This window comes from Microcaecilia unicolor, chromosome 8 (genome assembly GCF_901765095.1).
Source record: "Microcaecilia unicolor chromosome 8, aMicUni1.1, whole genome shotgun sequence".
In the NCBI taxonomy this organism is placed as follows: Eukaryota; Metazoa; Chordata; class Amphibia; order Gymnophiona; family Siphonopidae; genus Microcaecilia; species Microcaecilia unicolor.
This window is the reverse complement of record NC_044038.1, coordinates 1,209,767-1,236,930: the sequence shown is the minus strand read 5'-3', so window position 1 is coordinate 1,236,930 and position 27,164 is coordinate 1,209,767. Positions and strand designations below refer to the sequence as shown.

Sequence of the window (27,164 nt, the reverse complement as noted above, 5' to 3'; positions counted from 1 at the left end):
TTTATTCTTTCCAAAAATACCAGGACTAGGGGGCATGCAATGAAGCTAAAAAGTAGTAAATTTAAAACGAATCGGAGAAAATTTTTCTTCACCCAACGTGTAATTAAACTCTGGAATTCATTGCCAGAGAATGTAGAAAAAGCAGGTTAGCAGGGTTTAAAAAGGGTTTGGATGGCTTCCTAAAGGAAAAGTCTATAGACCATTATTAAAATGGACTTGGGGAAAATCCACTGCTTATAGCAGCATAAAATGTACTGTTTTGGGTTCTTGCCAGGTACTTGTGACTAGATTGGCCAGTATTGGAAGCAGGATACTGGCCTAGATGGACCATTGGTCTGACTCAGTATGGTTGTTCTTACGTTAATGAAAATTTAAATTCCAACTTTCTAAAAGCCCAGCCAGTGATATAAGGTCCAAGTTGAAAAGCATCAGTGAGAGAAGAGATCCTTGAAGTACACCCCTCGTAAGATTAGAAATATTCTCCCCCATTGTAAGCACCACAATGACATTAGAAATACTCTCCCCATTTGTAAGCAGTAGATTCGGTACCTTGTGTGGATGTAGGACACTCAGACACTGAACAAGCTGCAGCAGAGCTTAAGGTTTTATTAGCTTATAAAAAGAGCAAACATAGCTGACTGCTGTCAAATGCTTATGTGGATGTACCTTTCATAAATAAAACAGCAAGTTGCTTATGGGAAGCTACGTGGACCACTGTCCCAGAATGCGCAAAGCAATCTTATCTGTTCTTGTGGCTTGGAAATAAAAGCACTTCAGTACCACAGCTGGTGTGAAGTATTACGACTGCTTCAAGTCTTCTCAGCCTTTTCCTAGGGTGTTAAAGTGCCTCTTCCCTCCGTATTGCCTTTAAAAGGCAGGAACAATTCTAAACAAAAGCACAGAGCAGTAGCTACGACTCCAGCCTCCTTCATGGGCAGACTAGATGGACCATGCTGGTTTTTATCTGCTATATGTTGACAATCCAGGCAGCCACAGGAGGAAAGGACATACATTGGAGCACATTAACAAAATGATAAACAAGGAACTGTAACTTATAACATTTAGGTTATATCCACAAGGGTATTAACTGGGACTAGAAGGAGCAGCAGGACAGTTTCCCCCACGCACCACATCCTTCCTAGCTAGAGAGAGCTCTCTGGATCCGCCGACATGATTCCTCAGGACCCAGTAACACCATCATCTCAGCAACACTGGGGCCATTCTGTAAACAGAAGAAAAGAAAAAAAAAACCCCCAACTTATTTCACAAACAGGAAGGGTGACTAAGAGTTAATAACCCTATAAACAGCAGAGAACAAGACCTCCTCCCCCTGGAAGGCTGTGTTGCCTCTTTTCTTGTTAAGTGCAAAGAACAGCTACAGAGCTAAAAATGTTTAGACTGAGACATAGGGAGATTAGAAAGCAATGTTAAAAATTATATACAATGGAAACAACTTGTGTTGTACTAGTAACTTTTAATATTGCTTTGCAAATATTTTTAGGAAGAAGAAAAAACACCATTGCTGCCATTTTGTTACACTTTCCCAGAGGTCGATACTAATAACTTCTGAAAGGGGTGAGTATCAAAACTGACAGGAAGGAATGCTCTCTGAAGAGGGCAAGAACCTGGGTGTCACCCTCCCCCCCCCCCCCCCCCCAGGTCAGGGAAGGTGGTCCAGGTGGTATCAGACACCACAGCAGTGAGTTACGTCAACAAGCAAAGGGACAATGAGAGTGCAGTGCTGGTCCTTGAAGCCAGCTAGATTTGCAGTTGGGCTGCTGCAGCCTGCCTTCGGTGATTTTGGTGGTGCAGAAGGCAGACAGAGAATATGCAGATGGACTTCCTCAGCTGGAATGTCCTGGACGTGTGGGAGGGGGAATTGAGCTCCTCCGTCTTCCAGCTCTTGGTGGAGAGCACTGGGGCCTTAGCAGCTTTGATTCGATGGTGACATGCATTAGAGAATAGAGTAATGTCTAATGATGAGGGCTTAGTACTCGTGCCCGAACGTGCTGTGATGTAAAACAAGAGATGTACCGAAGTAATCTTTGCTTGGCAAAACAGTATAATGTTATCATACAGGTAGAAACTAATTTTGGCTGAATTTCTTTTCCTTCCAGATGTGAGAGGTGAAGTCTTGACCTCTCTTCGTTACTTCTTGTTTGAGTTTTTTATACTATGCGTTTGCAACACATCGTTTTTATATATTTATTGCCAAAACGTCTGTAGCTGTAACAAGCAGCACGTTCGCAACACATCGTTTTTATATATTTATTGCCAAAACGTCTGTAGCTGTAACAAGCAGCACGTTCGCAACAGAGATAACACACGGTGGCATGTTACTCTTCACTATTATGTCTATGCACTAATGAACCGTGTAAGTATTACTCTAGGCTGTGCTTATGATAATAACAGTATTGTAACCTACTTACTTAAGCCAAGTTCAAATTTCCTCAAGAATAAAAGATATTAAATCGCTGAAGGAGAAATTAGACCTTACCTGCTAATTTGCTTTCCTTTAATCCCTCCGGACCGGCCCAGGATTGGACTGATGGGTTGTGCACGCCTACCAGCAGGTGGAGACTGAGAAAAAAACTCTGACTCTAGCGAGCCAATAGGAGCCCTGGTCATGTGACCCTAGCCTCAGTATTTTCATAACAAAGCAGAAAGAACAAACAGTCTGTGCCTCAAGGAATTCAAGCAGCCAGAGAGCACTAGTAAGTACGTGCTCTTATTATAATGGCTCACCGAGTACCCTAACCAGAGCATCGGTATGGCCAGATTATCCTGGCTCACCACGTACTCTAACCAGAGCAGCGGTATGGCCTTATCACAATGGCTCACCGAAAACCCTAACAAGAGAATCGGTATGGCCTTATCACAGTGGCTCACCGAATACCCTAACCAGAGCATCGGTATGGCCCAATCATTGTGGCTCACCACGTACTCTAACCAGAGCAGCGGTATGGCCTGCATAGAAAATGCATCATCTTTTTTTTTTTTTTTTTTTTTTTTTAACTTGCAAACAAAACAGCTCTGCAACCAACAATTGAACATAGAAACTTAGACAGAAATATAGAACACGGGAGGGGCCTGGGCCGGTCCGGAGGGATTAAAGGAAAGCAAATTAGCAGGTAAGGTCTAATTTCTCCTTCCTTAGCATCCCTCCGGACCGGCCCAGGATTGGACTGATGGGACGTAACAAAGCAGTAGTCCTACGGGAGGGACCCCAGCAGACCCGCTGAAATCACTCGCGACGCAAAAATCGCCTCCTGCCGACACTGCACATCAAGCCTGTAATGCTTAGAAAACGAATGGAGAGAGGACCAAGTTGCTGCCTTACAAATCTCCGCTGGTGGAACCAATGAACACTCGGCCCAGGACGCCGCTTGCCCTCTAGTTGAATGAGCTTTAACAGAGTTCGGGACAGCTTTACCTGCCAAAAGGTAGGCTGACCCTATCATCTCCTTGATCCACCTAGATAATGTGGGCTTAGAAGCCGCCAGCCCCTTACGGTGACCGGCCAACAGTAGAAAAAGACGGTCCGTGCGTCGAAAATCTTCCGTAACTGCGAGATACCGCTTAAGCACTCTTTTAACATCCAGAGTATGTAACTGTCGCTGTTCCTGCGTCCCTGAGGCCGATCCCAAAACAGGAAGAAACACTGACTGGGACAGATGAAAACGGGATACCACTTTAGGCAAAAAGGAGGGAACCGGATGAATAACCACACGCTCCTTGGAAAACTGCAGAAAAGGAGATCTGCATGAAAAAGCTTGCAACTCTGAGACTCTCCGAGCCGATGCAATAGCCACCAAAAACACTGTCTTAAGCGTTAGATCCTTCAAAGAACATGCTTGCAAAGGTTCAAAAGGTGGTTTCGTGAGAGTCGAAAGAACCAGATTAAGATCCCAAGATGGAAAGACTGATCTTACCGGAGGACGAAGAAGGCTGACTCCCTTTAAAAAACGAGCCACTTCGGGAAGACAGGAGAAAGATTTACCTCGAATCCGACCTCTAAAGCAGGAAAGAGCTGCCGCTTGCACCTTAAGAGAAGAAAGAGACAGCCCTTTATCCAACCCTCGCTGTAGAAAATCCAACATCTGAGGCACAGATGCTCGAAACGGAAGGATGTCAGCCTCTGCACACCAGGCCTCAAAAATTCTCCAAGTACGAATATAGTTTAGCGAAGTGGAACGTCGACGAGACCTAAGCATGGTGGAAATCACCGGTCCTGAAAAACCCCGTTTAGCTAAACGGGCTCGTTCAAGAGCCAAGCCGTAAGACAAAATCGACCCGGATCTGGATGTGGAACTGGCCCTTGAACCAGCAAAGTCCTGTGAACTGGGAGCCGAAGAGGAGGCGCCACCAATAGCCGCTGTAGATCCGCGTACCAAGGACGCCGCGGCCAATCCGGTGCTACCAAAACTACCGGTCTTCCGTGATCTTCGATCATCTGTAGGAGACGGCCTATTAGCGGCCACGGAGGGAACGCGTAAAGAAGGTCGGAGGGCCACTGTTGCAAGAGAGCGTCTACCCCTGCCGCTCTTACATCCTTTCGACGACTGAAGAAACGAGGGACTTTCGTGTTGAGATTGGATGCAAACAGATCTAGAACTGGAGTGCCCCAGCGCTCCACTATCAACCGAAACGCCTGATCGCTGAGCGACCACTCCCCGGGATCGAGAGTGTGGCGACTGAGAAAGTCGGCTTGAACGTTTTCCACTCCGGCCACATGCGATGCTGAAATGGCCGAGAGGTGAATCTCCGCCCAGGCGAGGAGACTCTCCGCCTCCCGACACAATAGACGACATTTCGTTCCCCCCTGACGGTTGACATAGGCCACTGCCGAGGCATTGTCCGACAGAACTCTGACCGCTTTGCCTATTAGTAGAGGCCTGAAGTGCTGCAGGGCCAACCGGATCGCTCTGGTCTCCAACAAATTGATTGATTGAACTGCTTCCAGTTGAGACCAAAGACCCTGGGCCCACTGCCCCAGGCAATGCGCTCCCCAGCCTCGGAGACTGGCATCTGTTGTTAACGGTATCCAGCGAGGAGATTCCAAAGGCATGCCTACTGTGAGATTCTTCATCCGCAGCCACCAAAACAGCGAGCTGCGCTCTCTGTTGCGGAGAGGCAGACGCTTCCATAGTGACTCCCTCTGAGCGGACCAACGCGATAGAAGAGACCACTGAAGAGGCCTCATATGGAGTCTGGCCCAGGGTACTACTTCTATGGTGGCTGCCATGGATCCGAGAATCTGAAGATAATCTCGAGCACACGGACGCTGCTGTTGAAGAAAGGCCCGAATCTGAGACTGCAGTTTTTGAATCCTGGCCTGCGGTAGAAACACTCGGCCTTGTGTCGTGTCGAACGTGACGCCCAAATACTCCAGAGATTGAGAAGGAACCAACCGACTCTTTGACACATTTACTACCCAACCTAGAGACTGCAAGAACTGCATCACTCGTTCTGTGACACGACAACTCTCGTGATAAGACTTTGCTCTGATTAACCAGTCGTCTAGATATGGATGAACCAGAATCCCTTCCTTCCTGAGGGCCGCAGCCACCACGACCATAACTTTGGTGAAAGTGCGGGGAGCCGTCGCCAAACCGAAGGGCAGAGCACGAAACTGGTAATGCTGCCCTAGAATTGCAAAGCGCAAGAACTTGTGGTGAGCCGGACGAATGGGAATATGCAAATAAGCCTCTGTGAGATCCAAGGCTGTCAAATACTCTCCCTGGTGCACTGCGACTATGACTGATCGCAGGGTCTCCATCCGAAAACTTGTGACTCTGAGAGCGCGATTGACCGGCTTGAGGTCCAAGATAGGGCGAAAAGAGTCTTCCTTCTTGGGAACTACAAAATAAATGGAATACCGGCCTTGCCTGTACTCGGAAGGAGGGACTGGACAGATAGCGTGAAGATCTAACAGCCTCTGTAGAGTCTCCCGAACCGCCCTCACCTTGAGAGGAGAACGACAGGGAGACTCCAGAAAGGCGTCTGCAATAGGCCTTGCGAACTCTAAGGCATAACCGTCTCGTATAACTTCCAAGACCCACTGATCTGAAGTTATGTGGGCCCACCTCTGATAGAACTGAGAAAGACGAGCTCCGACAGGCACCAGAGGAGAGGCCCTCGCCCCTTCATTGGGAAGGACGGGTCTGTGATCTAAAACCTGGAGAGGAGAAACTCGCTCCTCTGCGAGTACCCCGAAAGGACTGTGTCCTATTGTAGAACCGAGATTTATGAGGTTGAAAACCCCGACCAGTCTGAAATCTACGGAAACCTCTACCTGGACCTCTACCAGAGAAGGAACCTCGACCGGACAGGCGGGGTCTATCTTGCGGCAATCGAGGAACTTTAGCATCTCCTAAGGAATTAACCAACTTATCCAATTCTTCCCCAAACAAAAAGGACCCCTTAAATGGAAACTTGCTCAATTTGGATTTGGAGGCCGCATCCGCCGACCAAACTTTCAACCACAGCGACCGGCGAGCAGCGACTCCCAACGCCAAAGACTTAGAAGATGCTCGCAACAAATCATATAAGGCATCCGCCAGAAACGCCGCTCCCGTTTCAATCCTAGCCACCTCTAGATCAATAGCTTGAAGATCATCCGAAGTCCTGTCCAGAACTCTCTCTGCCCACCTAAAACAGGCCCTAGCCACTAAGGACCCACAAATGGCAGCCTGTACTGCCAAGGAAGAAACATCAAAACTATTCTTGAGCAGAGAATCCAGGCGTCTGTCCTGAACATCCCTAAGAGCTGTTCCGCCATCTACGGGGACTGTATTCCGCTTATTCACCGCCGACACCACGGCATCCACGACCGGCACCTTAAGCAAAGACTTATCCACTTCAGGGACCGGATAGAGACGAGACATAGATCTGGACTGCCGGAAAACCGCATCTGGGGACTCCCATTGCGCTTTAATAACATCCCAAATATCCTGGTGCATAGGAAAAGTCTTGGTAGCAGACCTAGAGCCTTTAATCAAGAAATCGACCTTACGGACTGCCGAAGCTGGCTGTAAATCTTCAAAGTTCAAAGTAGAAGACACCATAGAAATTAGCTCCTGCAAATCATCCTTATGGAAAACTCTGGCTACAGCAGGATCTTCTCCCTGAGCAAAAGAAGTAGCCTCAGGATCTGGAGAAGAAGATTCCTCCCAGATATGTTCCGCCAGATCTTCCTCTTCTTCTAAGAAGGGCATTTCCTGCTCATGAACTGACTCCAAATGCTCCCGCCAATCTCCCTCCCTAGATCTCTTAGAGGGAGGGGGAGCAGCCATACTCAAAGGCCCTAGCTCAGCTGAAGAATCCCCTTTCTGCAGCAAAAAAGCTTGATACATCTGGAGCACAAACTCAGGAGGAAACCCCCCTGCCTGAGTAGGCCCAGCCTGCATCAGTGCTCCTGCAGAAAAAACATCCAACGGAGGTACCGAAAGCCCTGCAGGCTGCGAGGGAGAAGGAGAGGGCGAATTCAAAATGGCCGCCGTTCGCGCCAAAACCGGCGTTCCGGAGTCCGGGGGCGCGCCTGACCCTTCTGCAACCACGGGATCAGAGCGCGCCGGTGAAGAGACCGAACCAGCTGACTGAACCGCTGCCGGCAAAACCGGACCCGACGCTCCCGCTAGCGCTGTACAATACTTACAAGCGCCTGAAGATGAAACCCCCCGACGCTGACAAACGGAGCAGCGCTTAAGTTTTTCCGACATCGCTGACGCGCGCGTGCCCGCGCGTGCGCGCGCGTACCCAATTCGCGCCGAAACTATACTTTTTTTTTTTTTTCCTAAACAGCGCTTCAATTAACAACACAATTCCCCCGAAAACAAATAGAAAAGGGAGCCAGGCCAGGCAAAGAAAAAACTGTGCTCTTTATGGTTCTCTGCTGTGGAAACGCTAATCAGCCACACCACACACACTTGACAGTAACAGAGCTGCCTGCTCGTTTAATCAAAGGGGACTGAAGAGATCTGTGGCAGAGAAACCAATTTAGCCTCTTTTTACTTCTGGCTGCCTCTCCCCAAAGGTAAAATGCCCTTGCTAATCAAAGGGCTACCCTTCCCTTTGAAATTGAATTAGATAATAAGGGAGGAGGGGAGGAACAAGGGGGGAGGGACCCGGGACACCCGAGTTTTCACCCCTGAGGCTGAAAGTCAACCAAACTGAAAAGAACACCTAACAAGCCTCAAAGAATTCCTGTGGCACAGAATAAAGGCAGACTAAAGCCAACAATAAAGAAAAAGCTGAAAGACAATATAGAGAGACTAATGGGCTCACTCCTACCTGCTGGGAGACTGAGAAATACTGAGGCTAGGGTCACATGACCAGGGCTCCTATTGGCTCGCTAGAGTCAGAGTTTTTTTCTCAGTCTCCACCTGCTGGTAGGCGTGCACAACCCATCAGTCCAATCCTGGGCCGGTCCGGAGGGATGCTAAGGAATAAGGCAATTTCAAGTAAAAAAAAAAAGAAAACTAGAGAATTTGGTAGAGAGATATCAGATTAGAAAAACTGCTGCCTCTGTCTATGAAGAGAGGCAGTACCCAGTGTGAAACTGTGCTCAATGTTACCTGCAGGCCACTCAATGCAAGACGCAAAACCTTCATGATGCCGCTGTATTTGGTTTCCTTCACCTGATCTTGCAAAGCTCTGAGTTCCTTATTTAATGCGTCCACGGTTAGCACAGACTCTGGTCGGAGCAACCTGTATAAGAAATCACGAGGGCAACATCATTACTGCTGCAACACACTGTGTGCAAAAGCCAGGTCATCGCCAAGTGGCACTTACCCCAATACCAGCGATCCGATAGCTTCGAACTCCACAGAGATGGCCCGCAACTGCTCCAGCGCCACCGAGGGTCTCACCCACAAGAAAGAATAGGATGGAGACACCAAATCCTTCAAAAAGCTTATGTGACCCTGAAAAACAAAGTCAACTTACAACAAGTTCTGAAAGTGAGATTTAAAACAGATTTCCCAACAACCAGCAATGTTTTCCCATGTGCTTCTAAGTCAGGAACTGAAAAGTGGATACAGGATAGAACAATGCCACATCACAGAGCGAGACTGCCACGTGGCTCTGAAAATCCACATCACAGAGCGAGACTGCCACGTGGCTCTGTAAATCCACACCACAGAGCGAGACTGCCACCTAGCTGTGCAAATCCACACCACAGAGCGAGACTGCCACCATGCTCTGCAAATGCACACCACAGAGCGAGACTGCCACCTGGCTCTGCAAATCCACACCACAGAGCGAGACTGCCACCTGGTTCTGAAAATCCACACCACAGAGCGAGACTGCCACCTGACTCTGAAAATCCACACCACAGAGCGAGAGTGCCACCTGGCTCTGAAAATCCACATCACAGAGCAAGACTGCCACCTAGCTGTGCAAATCCACACCACAGAGCGAGACTGCCACCATGCTCTGCAAATGCACACCACAGAGCGAGACTGCCACCTAGCTGTGCAAATCCACACCACAGAGCGAGACTGCCACCATGCTCTGCAAATGCACACCACAGAGCGAGACTGCCACCTGGCTCTGCAAATCCACACCACAGAGCGAGACTGCCACCTGGCTCTGCAAATCCACACCACAGAGCGAGACTGCCACCTGGTTCTGAAAATCCACACCACAGAGCGAGACTGCCACCTGACTCTGAAAATCCACACCACAGAGCGAGAGTGCCACCTGGCTCTGAAAATCCACATCACAGAGCGAGAGTGGCACCTGGCTCTGCAATGCAAACAAGTTGTACTAACTCATAGTCAATTGCTGGATCTCATCAACAGTGATGCTTTTTATATGAATACTAGCCGTTGAGCCCATTAAAACAGGCTATTGGGTCACCGCTGCCGGTAACCCCCCCCCCCCCCCCCGAGTTGCCGCCAATGCCGGCCCATCTCTTCGCTATTCAACTTACATCTCTGGAGCAGGCAGATCAGCTGAGCTCCCGTCGGCCTTCCTTCTCTGCCTGTGTCCCGCCCTCGTGTTACGTAAGGTTGGCGAGGGCGGAACACAGGCAGGGAAGGAAGGCCAACGGCAGCTCAGCTGATCTGCCTGCTCTGGAGATGTAAGTTGAATAGCGAAGAGATGGGCTGGGTGGAGGGGTGGTGGCGGCGACCTCGGGGGGGGGAGGAGGGGGAGCGGTGGCGACCTCGGCGGTTCCCTCCCCTTCGCGCAGTTTCCCTCTCTGTCCTGCCCCCCCCGTCATCACGTCTTGACGCGGGGGCGGGACAGAGAGGGAAGTCTACTGCGCATTTGCGAGTGAGTACGGTCACTCGCCGTTTATATGTTTGATAGGCAGCTGTACAATAGCAGCTGCATTGCGATTCTGTGATTTTACCACCTGCGACACAACGTAGTTGTCTTCAAAAGCTTGTACACACCCATGCGGCAAACCTGACACCACTGTGTTCTTTCATCTGCATGTGAACATAGGCCAGATGTTTCCAGTGCCATCATATGGTCTCTCTTTAACCACCTCGACACTGTTTTAAAAACTGTCCATCTCATACAAGCTATTCAAAGATAACCATTTTAGGAATACAGGAATTGTTTTTACAGACATGGCCAATCCACAGAAGTCAAGCTGTTCCTAGCATTACCTCGGTGCTTGTCATACTACATGTGAGAAATAAAGGAGTGGTATAGAATAAAAGTGATCTAGCTTCTAGACGTGGCATAAATGAACCACCAAACAGCAGACTGGCAGCTCTGCCATCATACACACACCATGCTCACTGCTTTCAAAATCAATGTTCATTGAGTTAGATAAGAGGATGCCAAGAAAGAAACAGAGAAAATGAAATGAAGGCAGATAAAGACCAGCCTGCCCATTCACATCTGTAAGTGTTACAATCCCCTTCTCCCTGAGAGGAAAAGCACCGAAAGGATGCACAAAACAGTCAAACAGCTACTGAATTTCTCACAGAGCGTGCAACAACAGTGCACTATCATCTATGCAAAGAAGCTCACGGACAGTTGTGTGTACACCAATGCTCCCTCTAAGGAGCGGCCTCGTGCAAGCAAATTGTTTGCCGTGTAAGCGACAAGTTTTAAAAACTGATAATTTCTGAGCGCCAGTATTAGCGATGCATTTCGGTATATAGCACAAAAAAACATCACACATGATTATTTACTGCACATTTAATGTAACAGAAGTGATGTAACACTTGTTTTTAATTAAAAAGTTTATTTCTACTCATAAAATATTCAAACAGATTTTACTTTGCTCTGTTGGAACCGATGCTGCCAAGGAGGAGTGATGACAGCTTTAAAAGTTAACAACACTACTACTTATTTCTATAACACTACTAGACGTACGCAGCGCTGTACACTTGAACATGAAGAGACAGTTCCTGCTCGACAGAGCTTACAATCTAATTAGGACAAACAGGACAAACAAGAGATAAGGGAATATTAAAGTGAGGATGATAAAATAAGGGTTCTGAACAAGTGAATAAGGGTTAGGAGTTAAAAGCAGCATCAAAAAGGTGGGCTTTTAGCTTAGATTTGAAGACGGCCAGAGATGGAGCTTGACGTACCGGCTCAGGAAGTCTATTCTAGGCATATGGTGCAGCAAGATAAAAGGAACGGAGTCTGGAGTTAGCGGTGGAGGAGAATGGTGCAGATAAGAGAGATTTACCCAGTGAACAGAGTTCCCGGGGAGGAACGTAGGGAGAGATGAGAGTGGAGAGGTACTGAGGAGCTGCACTTAAAGGTTAATAAGAGGAGTTTGAACTGTATGCGGAAACAGATAGGAAGCCAGTGAAGTGACTTGAGGAGAGGGCAAATATGAGCATTACGACACTGGCGGAATATTAGTCGTGCAGCAGAATTTTGAACAGATTGAAGAGGAGAGAGATGGCTAAGTGGGAGACCTGTGAGAAGCAAGTTCCAGTAGTCTAAGCGAGAGGTGATAAGAGCGTGGATGAGGGTTCTGGTAGTGTGCTCAAAAAGGAAAGGGTGAATTTTGGTGATTATAGAGAAAGAAACGACAGGTTGTATCAGTCTGCTGAATATGTGCAGAGAAGGAGAGGGAGGAGTTGAAGATGACCCCAAGGTTACGAGCTGATGAGACACCACTGCTGAAAGAATGAAACAGGATGTTCCACATAGTGCAAGCTAACACTGTTCATGAAATTATGCAATACAGGATGCACACATCCATAGACAAATGCCTTAAAAACAAAGATTATTCATTTAATTTCTTTAATAGTTATTTATCAATCACATTCCTGACAACCAATAATAAGGCCTACCCAAAGTGGTATATATATAATGTCATTAAAACCACAGGAAAACCCCCCACAAACACCAGACTACGACATAAGGCTTCATAGTCACATCAACCATCCTCAGACCCACCACATCCAAACACTACCCTCCAAGAAACACCCCCCCCTCCCCAACTCTCCATCCCCACCTATTTTTACGGACCAACAAGTGTAGGTTATTGCCAGTCTTCTATCCATTGGTGATTTTCGTTTCTTCTCTCTAACAAACTCTGGTAGGCTGTTCTACAACAAAAGGCCTCGTTCAAATAGAAGCTTCCGTAACTATAGGAATGTAAAGCAATGATGCCTGGGAAGGCTGCGACATTCGAGCAGGCACATACTGGGTCCAGTGCTTGCCTGGAAGAAGACATGCGCGTACCCAGAAGCTGGCAGTGGTCGATACCTTAGGAGATGCAGATGCGGACCGCAGTCCCGAGGAACGTCATGGGATCCGACAGGAAGGTTTGTCCAGGTGTTCTGACTTTCGAGGTGCATGGGGGGGGGGGGGGGGGGGAAGGAAAACATGAAGGACCAAGACATTTGTGAGTAACTGTGTAAACGAAGTGAGCAACGCTCCTATTATGTATGAGCGATTGCTCACCTTAGAAGGAACACTGGTGTACACTAGGTTCACAGACTGTCGGTGTGTACCTTTGGTTTCGCTTGCAGATGACTAAGGTGGAAGATGACAGGTGGCAGTTTTTAAAGTCAAAAGCAATACCATGAAAAAGTAAACGTCAAAAAGAAGTGGAGCCAGGACACAAACCTGCTTGGTTCCATTGGAGACAAGGAAGCTGTGGCGAAACGGGGTTTTCAAGCCTGTGAATTGTACTATTTTCATGCAGTGTATTTCTCTTGTTTGGCCAGCAGGTGATGTTTCTTCTGTGTTCAAGGCTGTTTCAGAGAAGACCATTTCTTTTTAGCTCAAGCCCTGAGGAAAAAAGTATCATGTCCTTCTATCGGCCAGATTCCTTCAAAAGTTAATGTTCTAGGCTCTGATTGGCCCTGGAACTCTTTTTAAAAATCAGCATATTGGCCACCCTCCTGCATGCCATCCTGTCCAGATGATTTATTACTCTTTTAATTTGTCAATCTAGCTCAGTATATATTCTTGGTCCACTGAGATCTTTTAGTTCCTCCGTGTCATCACCCTTGAAAACCATTTCTGGTACAGGTAGAAATCTTACATCTTCTTCCATGAAGACCAAAGCAAGGAATTAATTCAAATCTCTCCGCTATGGTGGTGTTCTCCCCGAGTGCTCTTTTGCTCCTTCATGATCTAATGGTCCCACAGATTCCTTCACAGGATTCCTTGCAAGTTGTACTAGCATGCAAATGATAGATTCTGTACATAAACTCTCCAGACCATACAAGTCATTTCTTCAGATACCATCCAACACTGTGACTGAAGATCAGAGCATACCTCTCACAGAATGGAAAATAAATCAGTATGCATTTTCAGTCATAAGAACATAAGAATAGCTATACTGGGTCAGACCAATGGTCCATCTAGCCTAGTATCCTGCTTCTAGCAGTGGCCAATCTACATCACGAGTACCTGGCAGAAACCCATGCAACCAATCCCATGGCAAGCAGTGGCTCCCCCCATGTCTATCTTAATAACAGACTATGGACTTGTCCTCCAGGAACTTGTCCAAACCTTTTTTCTTTAACCCAGATACGCTAACCGCTGTTACCATATCCTCCAGCAACAAGCTCCAGAGCTCAACTATTCTTTGAGTGAAAATGAGCAAGCCCCTTACCTTACGCAACATGAGGACTTTCTCGATATACCCCGTCTCCAGAACCTCATGTTGCAGCAGCTGGTTTCCATGAACATTCTCCACCTCTGACCGAAGCTCTCTCACAAGCTGGGGCTGCAAACTCTCCGACTCAATGTGGCGGTTCAGGTGACACCTGCATGATGAAAGTAGACACCCTTGGCAATACAGTCAAAGCTGTCTATCTTAAGGGATCCAAGGGTTAGGACTGGGACAGACAACAGATGATTGCAATATATGGAATTCACAGTAAGCAGAGAAGAGTCAGCCCTTTAAAAATTTTATTTTGGATTTAGGAGCCAGCAGCTAAGAGATCTCTCAACCTCCCAGTTGTCCCCACCAAGGTTCAAGAACAAGGTGAAGGAAAAGATGACGTGTTGTTCAGATGTTAGCCCTTAAGTTTTGGGGTTCCCCCTCCAAGGTCAGCTTCAGCTCTTTTCAGATCTGATTTTACTGAGGCTGGCTTCCTGTTTTGTATCTATGAGAGCTTACTAAATCAGGCGACTGCTCTTTCTCCAACCCCAATCTCACTCTCTTTCTCAATACCCCACCCAAACCCATTCTTATTTCCACCAGTTTCCTCATAATTCTCATTCCATAGTGTATGGGTCACCTATTCATTCACCCCCAACAAGCCAGTTCCCCACCCTTGACTTCACTAGTTGTCCCCTTCTCTCAACCTTCCAGTTGGAGCAGTGGGCTGAGAACCAGGAAAGCCAGGGTTTAAATCCCGCTGCTGCTCATTTTTATCTAGGGCAAGTCACTTAACCCTCCATCACCCCAAGTACAAATTAAGATTGTAAACCCTAGTGCATGTGAATGTAACACACCTTGAAATACTAATGAAAAAATCATGACATAATTTTAATCCCCCCCCCGCCACCTCCTCTCACTCATGTCAGTCAGCCACCCTTTCGTTTCAGCTCGCTTGGCAGCCACTGTAGCCACTGAACATCTGCCATGCTGGTTCTGCAGTGTCAAAGGGGTTCTGCAGGAGTTCAGGCACCACAAGGCTCAGACTCACCGAGAGCCATGCACAGCTTTTGCTAGGTGCAGTGATAGCCAAGGACAATTCCAGGTGCCGTAGTGAAATATTCAGGCACCCTGGCAACTGGGATATGAAGTGTGATTAGTGGCATATCTCCAAAACTGGTCCTGTGGCCTGATCCTGTTCAGAAACTTTGTTAGGGAAAGATCAGACAGGAAAATGTCTTTTTGTGGTGATGCACCATCTGTAAGATAATGGACATGCATGAAGAAACAGATGGAATGAGAATTTAATTTTCTTACGTACCTCTAATACAAATGTATAACAAGTGTCTTACAAACATAAAATCCAAGTATATAAGTATGGTGACATTACTACTACTACTACTATTTAGCATTTCTATAGCGCTACAAGGCATACGCAGCGCTGCACAAACATAGAAGAAAGACAGTCCCTGCTCTAAGAGCTTACAGTCTAATAGACAAAAAATAAATAAAGTAAGCAAATCAAATCAATTAATGTGAACGGGAAGGAAGAGAGGAGGGTAGGTGGAGGCGAGTGGTTACGAGTCAAAAGCAATGTTAAAGAGGTGGGCTTTCAGTCTAGATTTAAAGGTGGCCAAGGATGGGGCAAGACGTAGGGGCTCAGGAAGTTTATTCCAGGCGTAGGGTGCAGCGAGACAGAAGGCGCGAAGTCTGGAGTTGGCAGTAGTGGAGAAGGGAACAGATAAGAAGGATTTATCCATGGAGCGGAGTGCACAGGAAGGGGTGTAGGGAAGGACGAGTGTGGAGAGATACTGGGGAGCAGCAGAGTGAATACATTTATAGGTTAGTAGAAGAAGTTTGAACAGGATGCGAAAACGGATAGGGAGCCAGTGAAGGGTCTTGAGGAGAGGGGTAGTATGAGTAAAGCGACCCTGGCGGAAGATGAGACGGGCAGCAGAGTTTTGAACCGACTGGAGAGGGGAGAGGTGACTAAGTGGGAGGCCAGCAAGAAGCAGATTGCAGTAGTCTAAACGAGAGGTGACAAGGGTATGGATGAGGGTTTTGGTAGAGTGCTCGGAAAGAAAGGGGCGGATTTTACGGATGTTGTAAAGAAAGAAACGACAGGTCTTGGCGGTCTGCTGGATATGAGCAGAGAAGGAGAGAGAAGAGTCAAAGATGACCCCAAGGTTTCGAGCTGAGGAGACAGGGAGAATGAGAGAGCCATCAACAGAAATAGAAAACGGGGGGAGCGGGGAGGTGGGTTTGGGGGGGAAAATGAGAAGCTCGATTTTGGTCATATTTAATTTCAGGTGGCGTTGAGACATCCAGGCAGCAATGTCAGACAAGCACGCTGAAACTTTGGTTTGGATGCAAGGTGAGATATCAGGGGTAGAAAGGTAGATTTGGGAGTCATCAGCATAGAGATGGTAGGAAAAGCCATGGGATGAGATTAATGAACCAAGGGAAGAAGTGTAGATAGAAAAGAGGAGGGGACCAAGAACAGAACCCTGAGGTATGCCGACAGGCAGAGGGATAGAAGTAGAAGAGGATCCACCAGAGTGAACACTAAAGGTGCGGAGGGAGAGGTAGGAAGAGAACCAGGAAAGGACAGAGCCCTGGAATCCAAGTGAGGACAGGGTATCGAGAAGTATGCTGTGATCGACAGTGTGAAAAGCAGCAGAAAGATCAAGAAGAATGAGGATGGAATATTGACCTCTGGATTTAGCCAGTAATAGGTCATTGGAGACTTTAGTAAGCGCAGTTTCGGTTGAGTGGAGAGGGCGAAAACCAGATTGTAGTGGGTCAAGAATAGCATGTGAGGAGAGAAAATCAAGGCAGCGGCGGTGAACAGCACGCTCAAGTAATTTGGAGAGAAAAGGAAGGAGGGAGATGGGTTGGTAATTAGAGGGACAAGTAGGGTCAAGTGAAGGCTTCTTAAGGAGAGGTGTGACCACAGCATGTTTAAAGGCAGCAGGGACAGTTGCAGTGGAAAGTGAGAGGTTGAGAATGTGACAGATAAAAGGAATAAGAGTAGGAGAGATGGCATTAAGAAGGTGGGTGGGAATGGGATCAGAGGAACAGGTGGTACATTTTGAGGAAGAAAGGAGAAGTGTAGTTTCCTCAATAGTAACTTCAGGAAAGGAGGAAAGGGAATGAGGGGAAGGAGAGAGAGGGGAACGGACTAGTGGAGGGAGAGCTGGTGAGGTAGAGAAAGCAAGGTTTATCTTTTGAACCTTGTTGTGAAAGAATTCAGCAAGGGTCTGAGGAGATTCTTGGCAGCTAAGTTTCAATGCAAAAAAAAAAACCAAACAAACAAGCAAACGCAGAATGAGGAGTGGCCTAGTGGTTAGGGTGGTGGACTTTGGTCCTGAGGAACTGAGGAACTGAGTTGGATTCCCACTTCAGGCACAGGCAGCTCCTTGTGACTCTGGGCAAGTCACTTAACACTCCATTGCCCCATGTAAGCCGCATTGAGCCTGCCATGAGTGGGAAAGCGCAGGGTACAAATGTAACAAAAATAAAATAGATACTATTGGAGATTCTACATGGAATGTTGCTACTATTGGAGATTCTACATGGAATGTTGCTACTATTGGAGATTCTACATGGAATGTTGCTATTCCACTAGCAACATTCCATGTAGAAGTCGGCCCTTGCAGATCACCAATGTGGCCGCGCAGGCTTCTGTTTCTGTGAGTCTGACGTCCTGCACGTACGAAGCAGAAGCCTGCGCGGCCACACTGGTGATCTGCAAGGGCTGACTTCTACATGGAATGTTGCTAGTGGAATAGCAACATTCCATGTAGAATCTCAAATAGTAGCAACAGTGGAGGAGTGGCCTAGTGGTTAGGGTGGTGGACTTTGGTCCTGGGGAACTGAGGAACCCGAGTTCGATTCCCACTTCAGGCACAGGCAGCTCCTTGTGACTCTGGGCAAGTCACTTAACCCTCCATTGCCCCATTGTAACCCGCATTGAGCCTGCCATAAGTGGGAAAGTGCAGGGTACAAATGTAACAAAAATAAATGATGCAGTTTGGGCACAGAAGCCTGAGATAGTTGTACACCTTGAGGGGAGAGCTCCTGATGTCACAACAACACACACCCTGAGTTGATCATATGCATCACAGTGTATGACAAGAGTGGTTAATATGAAATGAGAGAATTTATACTGGGAACACAGGTGGCCAGATTACAGCAGAATTGACCTGCAAATGGGTCAGTCTCACAGGCTGCACATTCTGTTAAGACAGACAAAGATGTTGAAATGTTAGCAGAAATTAAGGAAGACGACAAATTTGATTTCAGTTACCAGACAATCAAGGAAAAAGCTACATCAAAATCTGAAAATCAGTTTTCTGGATTTCAGTTACCCCAATATCGACCGGATGTCAGGAAATGGGCAATTTGGCAAACTAAAGCAAATCACCTGGACTGGATGGTATACTCCCCAGAGTAGATGGAAATAAAAAATAAAATTGCACAGCTCACTTATACCTATTGGAAACTCAGTGGTTCTCAGTCTCCACCTGCTGGTAGGAGTGCATAACCCACCTGTGACCATCTAGAGCAGGCTTGTCCAATGTACGGCTCTCGGGCCAGAACCAAGCCCACCAAGTACCTTTTATCTGGCCCTTAGAAGCTTGGCAATTCTTGTGATACTTACAGTGGGATTCCTGCTTCCCCACCATTACTTGACTCTCTCTAAGCAGGAGTTGTGCAGTGCCAGAAGTTCAGGTTGAACTCACATGTTTCAAGTCTTGCAAGACTTGAAACCGCAATGTGGCTCAAGCTTGCAGACAGCCATGGTCGGAAATCAGGAATCTTGCTGTTTCTTCTTCAACCAAAGCCAAGTGAGGGAAAAAACTGGGTGACAGCTGGCATGGGGGTGAGAGACTGAGTGAAGGCTGGGGGTTGCATGAACGAGAGAGACTTGAAGAAGGCTGGGGTGGTTGCATGAGTGAGAGACTGGGTGAAAGCTAGGGATGATGCACATACCACTACTTGACGAAACATGCAGCAAAATACAACAATGCGTGTTTTGGCCCTCTACATGTTACAAAATATAAAATGTGGCCCCCAACAGAAAAAGGTTAGACAAGCCTGATCTAGAAGGATGACACGGAATATCCAGAGAAAAATCTGGGAAAAGCCTCTAATCAATACTTCTCAGGCACAGAAAAGAAGATACACAGAAAAGAAACCTATATATTAGAGAAGAGACTAATGGGCTCGCTTCCTACCTGCTGGGAGACTGAGAAAATACTGAGGCTAAGGTCACATGACCAGTGCTCTTATTGGCTCTCTAGAGTCAGAGTTTTTTTCTCAGTCTCCACCTGCTGATAGGCGAGCACAACTCATCAGTCCAATCCTGGGCCGGTCCGGAGGGATGCTAAGGAATATCCTTTTAGAGATGTGGTGTCCTCAACAAAGGATCTACAATGATCTTTATAACACACTGTCACCAGCTTTTCCCTGTCAGTAATCTGTCTCCTTTTCCTTGCACACACTCCCCTGGATCTGCCTTTGGCAGCCTTGCGGCTCCCAGACATGATCAAATTCACATCCCTCTCACCTGTTAAATTCTGGCAGTTTCTGTAGATCTAACAGAGCCGAGTGTGTAGTTACTCTGTTGATATCAAACTCTGCCACAATCTCTTCCAGCACTCTGCCCATCTGATTTTCTAGAAAAGATCCAAATATTACTTCCTCAGAAGGGGACAGGGTCAAAGCCAGCTTTCTACAGCTCCCAGCACTGGAGCCAGAGATGCACTGCATGAAGACATTTGTAACGAGAGAGAACATTATCAGTCACATCTGAAGAAGGATCTATGTGACCTCAAGCACTCATTCTCACCTTCTTGCTGGTCCTTAAAAGACTTAATTTTTTGGTACAGGGTCCAGAAAATTAGAACAAATTACCACAATATTTGCGAGAACAAATGATGCTTCAACAATTTAAAACATATTTAAAAAAAAAACACAACAAAAAACTTTCCTTTCTCAAAATGCCTATGGGTAAGACCCCCCCCCCCCCTCCTAAGGGTGAGTCCTAGACAGCAGCAACTCCCCCTCCATTTTTTGTGCTCCCCCAGTTTTCCTATTAATATTGTGCTCCCCAGTATCTCTCCACACTCGTCCTTCCCTACACCCCTTCCCGTGCACTCCGCTCCATGGATAAATCCTTCTTATCTGTTCCCTTCTCCACTACTGCCAACTCCAGACTTCGCGCCTTCTGTCTCGCTGCACCCTACGCCTGGAATAAACTTCCTGAGCCCCTATGTCTTGCCCCATCCTTGGCCACCTTTAAATCTAGACTGAAGCCCACCTCTTTAACATTGCTTTTGACTCATAACCACTTGTACCACCTGCCTCCACCTACCCTCCTCTCCTCCTTCCTGTACACAATAATTGATTTGATTACTTTATTTTTTTGTCTATTAGATTGTAAGCTCTTTGAGCAGGGACTGTCTTTCTTCTATGTTTGTGCAGCGCTGCGTACGCCTTGTAGCGCTATAGAAATGCTAAATAGTAGTAGTAGTAGTAGCTCCACCCCTCCTCTCCTCCTATGTCACTCTACACACCCCTTCTCTTTCCTTCTAGTATGTAAGCCACCTAGATGTACTTGTAATTGGTGGGGAAGGAAACCCCCAAAATCAAAGCAGCCACTCCAGTTCCCCTTGTCTTAAAAACATACAAATGGAAAATAATATTTTTCTGAAGGCAAAAGTTATTAACATCCAGATCAACAGTGGAATGAGGAAAAGTCTTGGAATAGAAATGTAACAGTGGCAGAGGGTAAAAAGCTTACAGAGGTCTTCATCAGAAGATTTCTAACAATCCTGCACTATGAAGTATTTCAGGCAGCAAGATAGGACCCGTCTCCCCTCTAATCACCAAAACCCAGCTTCCTTTTTACCCATCTCACCAAAACTCATTATCCCCTATCTTTATTTATTAAGATTTATTTACCACCTTTTTGAAGGAATTCACTCAAGGTGGTGTACAGTAAGAATAAACCAAGCATAAGCAACAGACAATTACAGCAGTAAAAATATTCAAATAATACAAAGTGTGGCATAGTATACTACTTACAATGTCAATATAATACGTAATAGAACATTTTAATAGAGAGCGTAGGGTATAAGCAAAGATGGAACTTACAGATAGGTAAGAGAGTAAAAGGAGTTAGAAAATAAGGTGACTAATTTAAAGAAAGTTGCACATGAGATCAGAGGTCTTGCAACCTCCAGTCCAACAGGGAAAATGTGGGATACAAATGCAATAAATACATACATAAATATTGCGTATGGGAATAGTAGCAGTAGAAGTAAGGGCCCGCATGCAATCCTGTGTCATGCCATATAATATTTGAAAGACAAAAACACATAATTTAAAAATAATCTTGGCTTTAATGGGCAGCCAGTGCAGCTTGCATAATAACTGAGTTGCTCTATCAAAACGCGATACCCTGAGGACAAGCCTAGCTGCTGTATTTTGGGCCATTTGCAGCCATTTTAGGACACCCTCCTTACATCCAGCATAGATGGAATTGCAGTAATTGAACTGAGTTAAAACCATCTAAACTAGCGATGTCAGGCGAAAAATATAATCCGATTCTCCTCAGGTTCCAAAGAGATCTAAAGGATTTTTTTCACTACTGAGGAAACATGAGGCTTGAATGTAAGGAGACTGTCAATTAATACACCCAGTACCCTAAGCGTAGTGTCTACGGGGTATGACACGGTGTCAATGGTAAAATTATTATACACGGTACAGTCGAAGAAATTTAGCAGAGAGGCTGGAAGCTCCGCAAGAATAACATTTGCATTATCAAAGCAAGGGAAAACGGCAACCTGTGTGGCAATCAGAAAGTCACCCACAAGATATAAACTATAGAAATGATCCCTGAAAGTATAGTCTTAGAAGAAGTTGACAATATCATTGCTTATAAAACTTCCAAGTATCTCACACCTCTGACCTTAGCAGGGCCCAATGTCATTGAAGTTAACTATAGCTAATGCATACGGTAGGCCCCAGGTTTCTAGAGACTGATTATCTCTTAGCTAATAGAGACTGGTGCATAGATCACAATATTGTTGCATATAGATGGCAATTCACATCAAAAAGTCTAGGAACCTGACAAAGGGTTGTAAACAGCAGGGCCGACCTGCAGCTTGGAGTAGTGTAGGTATCCTGTCTATCCACCCAACATGCCTGCTGGCCATTAAGCTTCACTTCCTATTTCCTGCTTTTCAAATAAAATCAAAACCAGTGTAGTAAATTCTCAACCCTGACTGCTGTAACCTATTCACCAATATTTGTTGGCCAATACACTCAAAAAGGCTAAAGAAACACTGACACGTATCAACAGAAAGGCCACATCAAGACAAATCTCTCTCCGTAACCAGGAATCTAGAACCCGGCCTCCACTTCTGCTTCTCCCTTGACCTCTTCCCACTGCCAAATCTTAACCCCCCTCCTCTCCGCCCTCCACCAGATATGTTTTACCCTATCAAAGTCTTCCCAATCTCCATCTCTACCCCCCCACCCTCCCCAGAGCCTGGAACTCCACACGTCCTATCCTGACAAAACCTCCATATACTGTTACTTATCTTGTTCAAACTAGAACCTGGCCTCCTCTCCTCCTCCAAAAGAGCCTGAGCCCACATCTATCTTACTCTGCCAAATAACAATTCACTACTCTCCCCCCCTCCAGCATCTTTTCTCATTACCTTTGAATCCTGAGCCACAGTTTGTAATTATATCCAGCAAAGCCTCAGGTAGGTAACCTCTCTCAGCAAAATGTTCGAGAAAGATATCTCCCTGCCGCTTGGAGAGTTTGCTGCCATCCTTGTTGAGAAGTAAAGGGAGGTGTGCAAACTGAGGTGGGGTCCAGTCGAGAGCCTTGTAGAGCAGAAGGTGTTTGGATGTGGAGCTCAGCCACTCTGCGCCACGAAGCACATGGCTCACACGCATCTTGTGATCATCAACAACGCAGGCCAGGTGGTAGGTAGGGAAACCGTCGCTCTTCATTATTACAGGGTCACCCTCCACACTTGCTACCTCGTGCCGATGGCAGCCGTATATCAAATCCTGAAAAGGCTCCACACCCTGTTCCAACTGGAAGCGGATCACGAACGGCGACTTCTGTACCAGCTTCTCTTCCGTCTGCTGCGGCGTCAAATGTCGGCACCTGTTGTCGTACCTTTGAATAGCAGGGAAGAAGTCGTATCACACCTCAATGTAAGATTCAGCAATAAGAAAGCAGCAAAGGGGAAGAAGCTTCTTTGATTTTGTCCAAACCAAACCTTCATGGAAAATACTAATGATCTGTGCTGGTAATGCTAGATATGATAAGTGAAACAAAAAATGTTTTAATAGGAAGAAGGAACCTATGTTCTGGCAGATTCAGTTCAACATTTCCAGGTAACTTTTGAACTGGTCCAACAGAAGGGTAGCACCAAGGAATGCAGCACTAAAAAAATGTTACTGAGAACTCGGCCAAATCTCATCTTCTTTTAAATGGCTGAGCGTTGGGGAAGTGTCTTAAGAACTGTTACACAGACCAAAGGTCCATCTACCCAGCAGTGGCCAATCCAAGTACCTGGCAGGATCCCAAAAGTAGTACCATGCCATGATGTTTACCCCGAGGGATAAGCAATGGTTTTCCCCGTGTCTAAATAATTAATGGTTTATGGATGTTTCTTCCAGGAATTTGTCCAAATCTTTTTGAATCCAGCTACTCTAACAGTTGTCACCACGTTTTCAAAAGAGAAAAACATCTGAAAAACAGCACAAAACCCCAAGTTGCGATTTTCAAAACTCAAGATTTGACAAGGATTTCTCCACAGTTTGCCTAAATCGCAGGGGATAGGCCAAAATTTGGATATTTTCCCAGGATAATAGAACAAGATAAAAACACATAGGGCAAATGTTAGGAAGGTGCCATAAGTCATCAGATGACCAGTGAAGAGATTAAGGCATTATCCCCTTAATCACCCAGTAGTCAGTGAACCCCTCTCCCCCCACCCCAAAGATGCGACAGTGACAGTACATACCAGGCTCTGTGACAGCTTCCGAAACTTGGTCCTAGGAGTAGCCAGGTCCAAACCCAACAAAATACCACCTGTACCTATAGATAGAAGACACCTGCAGACCTGAGGACTTTTGCAGTACGGTACAGGGTGTTGGGGGAGGGGTAGGATTTGTACCTGGGTCCCTTTATGAAAACTGACCACTGCCCCTCTGCTCTGCTGCAATGTCTGTGTGGTCAGTTTACTACATCCCAATGGCTTCTTTTTGTGCATTTTTCTCTTAAGAAAGGGAAATGAGACTTGATATACCGCCTTTCTGAGGTTTTTGCAACTACATTCAAAGCGGTTTACATATATTCAGGTACTTATTTTGTACCAGGGGTGATGGAGGGTTAAGTGACTTGCCCAGGGTCACAAGGAGCAGCAGTGGGACTTGAACTCAGTTTCCCAGGATCAAAGTCCGCTACACTAACCACTAGGCTACTCCTCCACTCCAAGACTTTTTTTTTCTTTAATGGTACCTAAAGAAATACGTACTAAGCACAGAAACGTCAGGACCTTAGCCATTTTTGAAAGAAAAAGAAAACGATGTTTTTCCAGTATGAAAATTGCTATGTTCAGGATGAAAATTTTAAACGTTTTCACCACGTCTACAATTGGACCTAGACACCATATTGAAAAGCCCGTCTATGTAACTCTACGCTGTGTTCCCCAATCTTTGTACTTTTTGGAACAGTAAAACAATCAATTCACGTTTACCATTCCATTCCACTCAGGATTTCATAGAAATTCATCTTATCTCCCTCAGCCGTCTGTCCCTCCAAGCTGAACAGATTCAATCTCTCTAGTCTTTCCTCATATGAAAGTCGGGCAAGACCTAGGTGTCATTATAGACAATACGCTGAAATATTCTGTCCAGTGTGCTGTGGCAGCCAAAAAAGTAAACAGGATGCTAGGAATTATTAGGAGACGGATGCAAAATAAGACCAAAAATATTATAATGCGCTGTATTGCCCCATGAGTATTGTGTTCAATTCTGGTCGCCATATCACAAAAAAAATATAGTGGAATTAAAAAAAGGTTCAAAGAAGAGCGACCAAAATGATTGAGGGGATGAAACCCATATGAGGAAAGGCTATTAAGGTTGGAAAAGAGATGGCTAAGGGGGGATATGATTGAGGTCTACAAAATCCTGAGTGCTGTGGAGCGGGTGGAGGTGAATCAATTTTTCACTTATTCAAAATGTACAAAGACCAGGGCACACTGCATGGAAATACTTTTAAATCAAATCAAATTAGGTCTTATGTACCACTAAAATCCTTTTTTCAGGGTTTAGTGCGGTTTACATCAATAGTTTACATGAGTTAGAGCATTGATTGCCTTGACTACATTAGAGCAACACAAGACAGAGCGAGGCTAGGAGCAGTCAGGGGAAATATTTTTTCACTCAAAAGAATTGTTAAACTCTGGAACTTGTTGCTGGAGTTTACAGTAACGGCAGTTAGCATATCTGGGTTTGGACAAGTTCCTGGAGGAAAAGTTCATAGTCTGCTATTGAGACAGACATGGGGAAGCAACTGCTGGCCCCCCAGGATTGGTAGCATGGAATTTTGCCACTCTTTGGGTTTCTGCTAGGTACTTATGACATGGATTGGCCAGTGCTGGAAGCAGGATACTGGGATAGATGGACCGTTGGTCTGACCCAGTATGACTATTCTTATGTTCTCATGTATTCCATCCCCTTAATCATTTCGGTTGCCCTTCTTTGTCCTCATTAGAAAGGTCTGAGTTGTGTATTCTTGGGGAATGGTGGGAATGGTGGCAATGGGGAGAGGGAAGTCTTTTCTGATGAATTACTGGCAGTAAGGAGATGTCTGACCCTTCTCACCGTGGGGTTTGCTTGTTGCAAAGCGCCTCCTTTCTCAGTAGTTCCAGTCGCTGGGGGGTACAGAAGCAGCGGTAAGCAGCCCCACTTTTCAGAAGCTTCTCTGTAGCTCTGTGGTATAGATCAAGGCGCTGGGACTGCTGATAGGGTCCTACTGGACCACCACGACGTGGACTTTCATCTGGTTCAATACCTGCAGCGGAAGCAAATCACAAAGCATCAGTGCGGACTATAGGGATCATTTTTAAAATGTATTTCTTATTAACATTTGAACAAAACACAATGGAATGAACAACAGACATAAGATGATATAGCACCTTTACGTACAAAAACTTCATGTAAATGCAACTCGATACCGTAGTTCAACGATGAACTGAAAAAACTAAAAACACAATCCAGGAAACTCGAAAGAGCATGGAAAAAAAAATAAAAGATGAAAACACACTCAACATATAGAAATATAAACACTCAAGAAAATATAAATACGCAATAAAACAGTCAAAAAGATCATACTATAAAACCAAAATAGGGACAGACTACAAAGAAACGAAGAAATTATATCAACTCGTGAACAAACTCCTAGACACCAACCTGGTCACTTCATCGAATACAGACTTTCCGTCTGCAGAAAAACTTGCCACTTATTTCAAGGAAAAAATTTTAAATCTACGCAACATGCTACCTCACGATAACCCAGACATAGAAAATTTCCTCAACGAACTGGACCCAACTGCTGGAGAATACCCGGCGGAACCGAACCTGGTCAAACTTCACCCTCCTTATCATCGATGCAGTGGCACAGGCAATCAGTAAGTTCTCCAACACTCATTGCAAACTAGACACCTGCCCTAGCTACCTAATGAAATCCGCCCCTGACTGCTTCATCGCAGACCTCACATCCCACCTAAACTACATGCTTCAACAAGGCCTCTTCCTAAAGTAAAATGGCAACATTTTACTCACCCCGATATCAAAGGACACCACGAAAAAAGCAAATGAAATCACAAACTACCACCCAGTAGAATCCATCCCGCTGTCAGTCAAACTGATGGAAAGCATGGTAACCAAACAACTCACAGACTACGTACACAAATTCTCAATATTACATGAATCTCAGTCAGGATTTCGCCCACTACACAGCACAGAAACAGTCCTACTCACTCTCCTAGCCTAGTTCAAACAGGAAATAGCAACAGGCAAA

General features: G+C 46.0%; 1 protein-coding gene and 1 pseudogene across 1 annotated transcript in view; both read right to left on the bottom strand.

Moving 5' to 3' along the window:
• Nucleotides 1-285: 285 nt before the first annotated feature.
• The window catches only part of EARS2 (glutamyl-tRNA synthetase 2, mitochondrial), a 37,216-nt gene continuing 10,337 nt past the window's right edge, over nucleotides 286-27,164 (bottom strand). Inside the window, exons 3-9 of the mRNA XM_030212127.1 lie at nucleotides 25,967-26,156; nucleotides 22,777-23,249; nucleotides 19,617-19,725; nucleotides 14,054-14,207; nucleotides 8,794-8,924; nucleotides 8,577-8,709; nucleotides 286-1,222 (exon numbers count right to left, since the gene is read on the bottom strand). Coding sequence (XP_030067987.1) covers nucleotides 1,139-1,222; nucleotides 8,577-8,709; nucleotides 8,794-8,924; nucleotides 14,054-14,207; nucleotides 19,617-19,725; nucleotides 22,777-23,249; nucleotides 25,967-26,156 — 1,274 coding nt within the window. The 3' untranslated portion in view covers nucleotides 286-1,138. The remainder of the gene's footprint in view (nucleotides 1,223-8,576; nucleotides 8,710-8,793; nucleotides 8,925-14,053; nucleotides 14,208-19,616; nucleotides 19,726-22,776; nucleotides 23,250-25,966; nucleotides 26,157-27,164) is intronic.
• On the bottom strand, nucleotides 21,849-21,965 carry LOC115477010 (annotated as a pseudogene).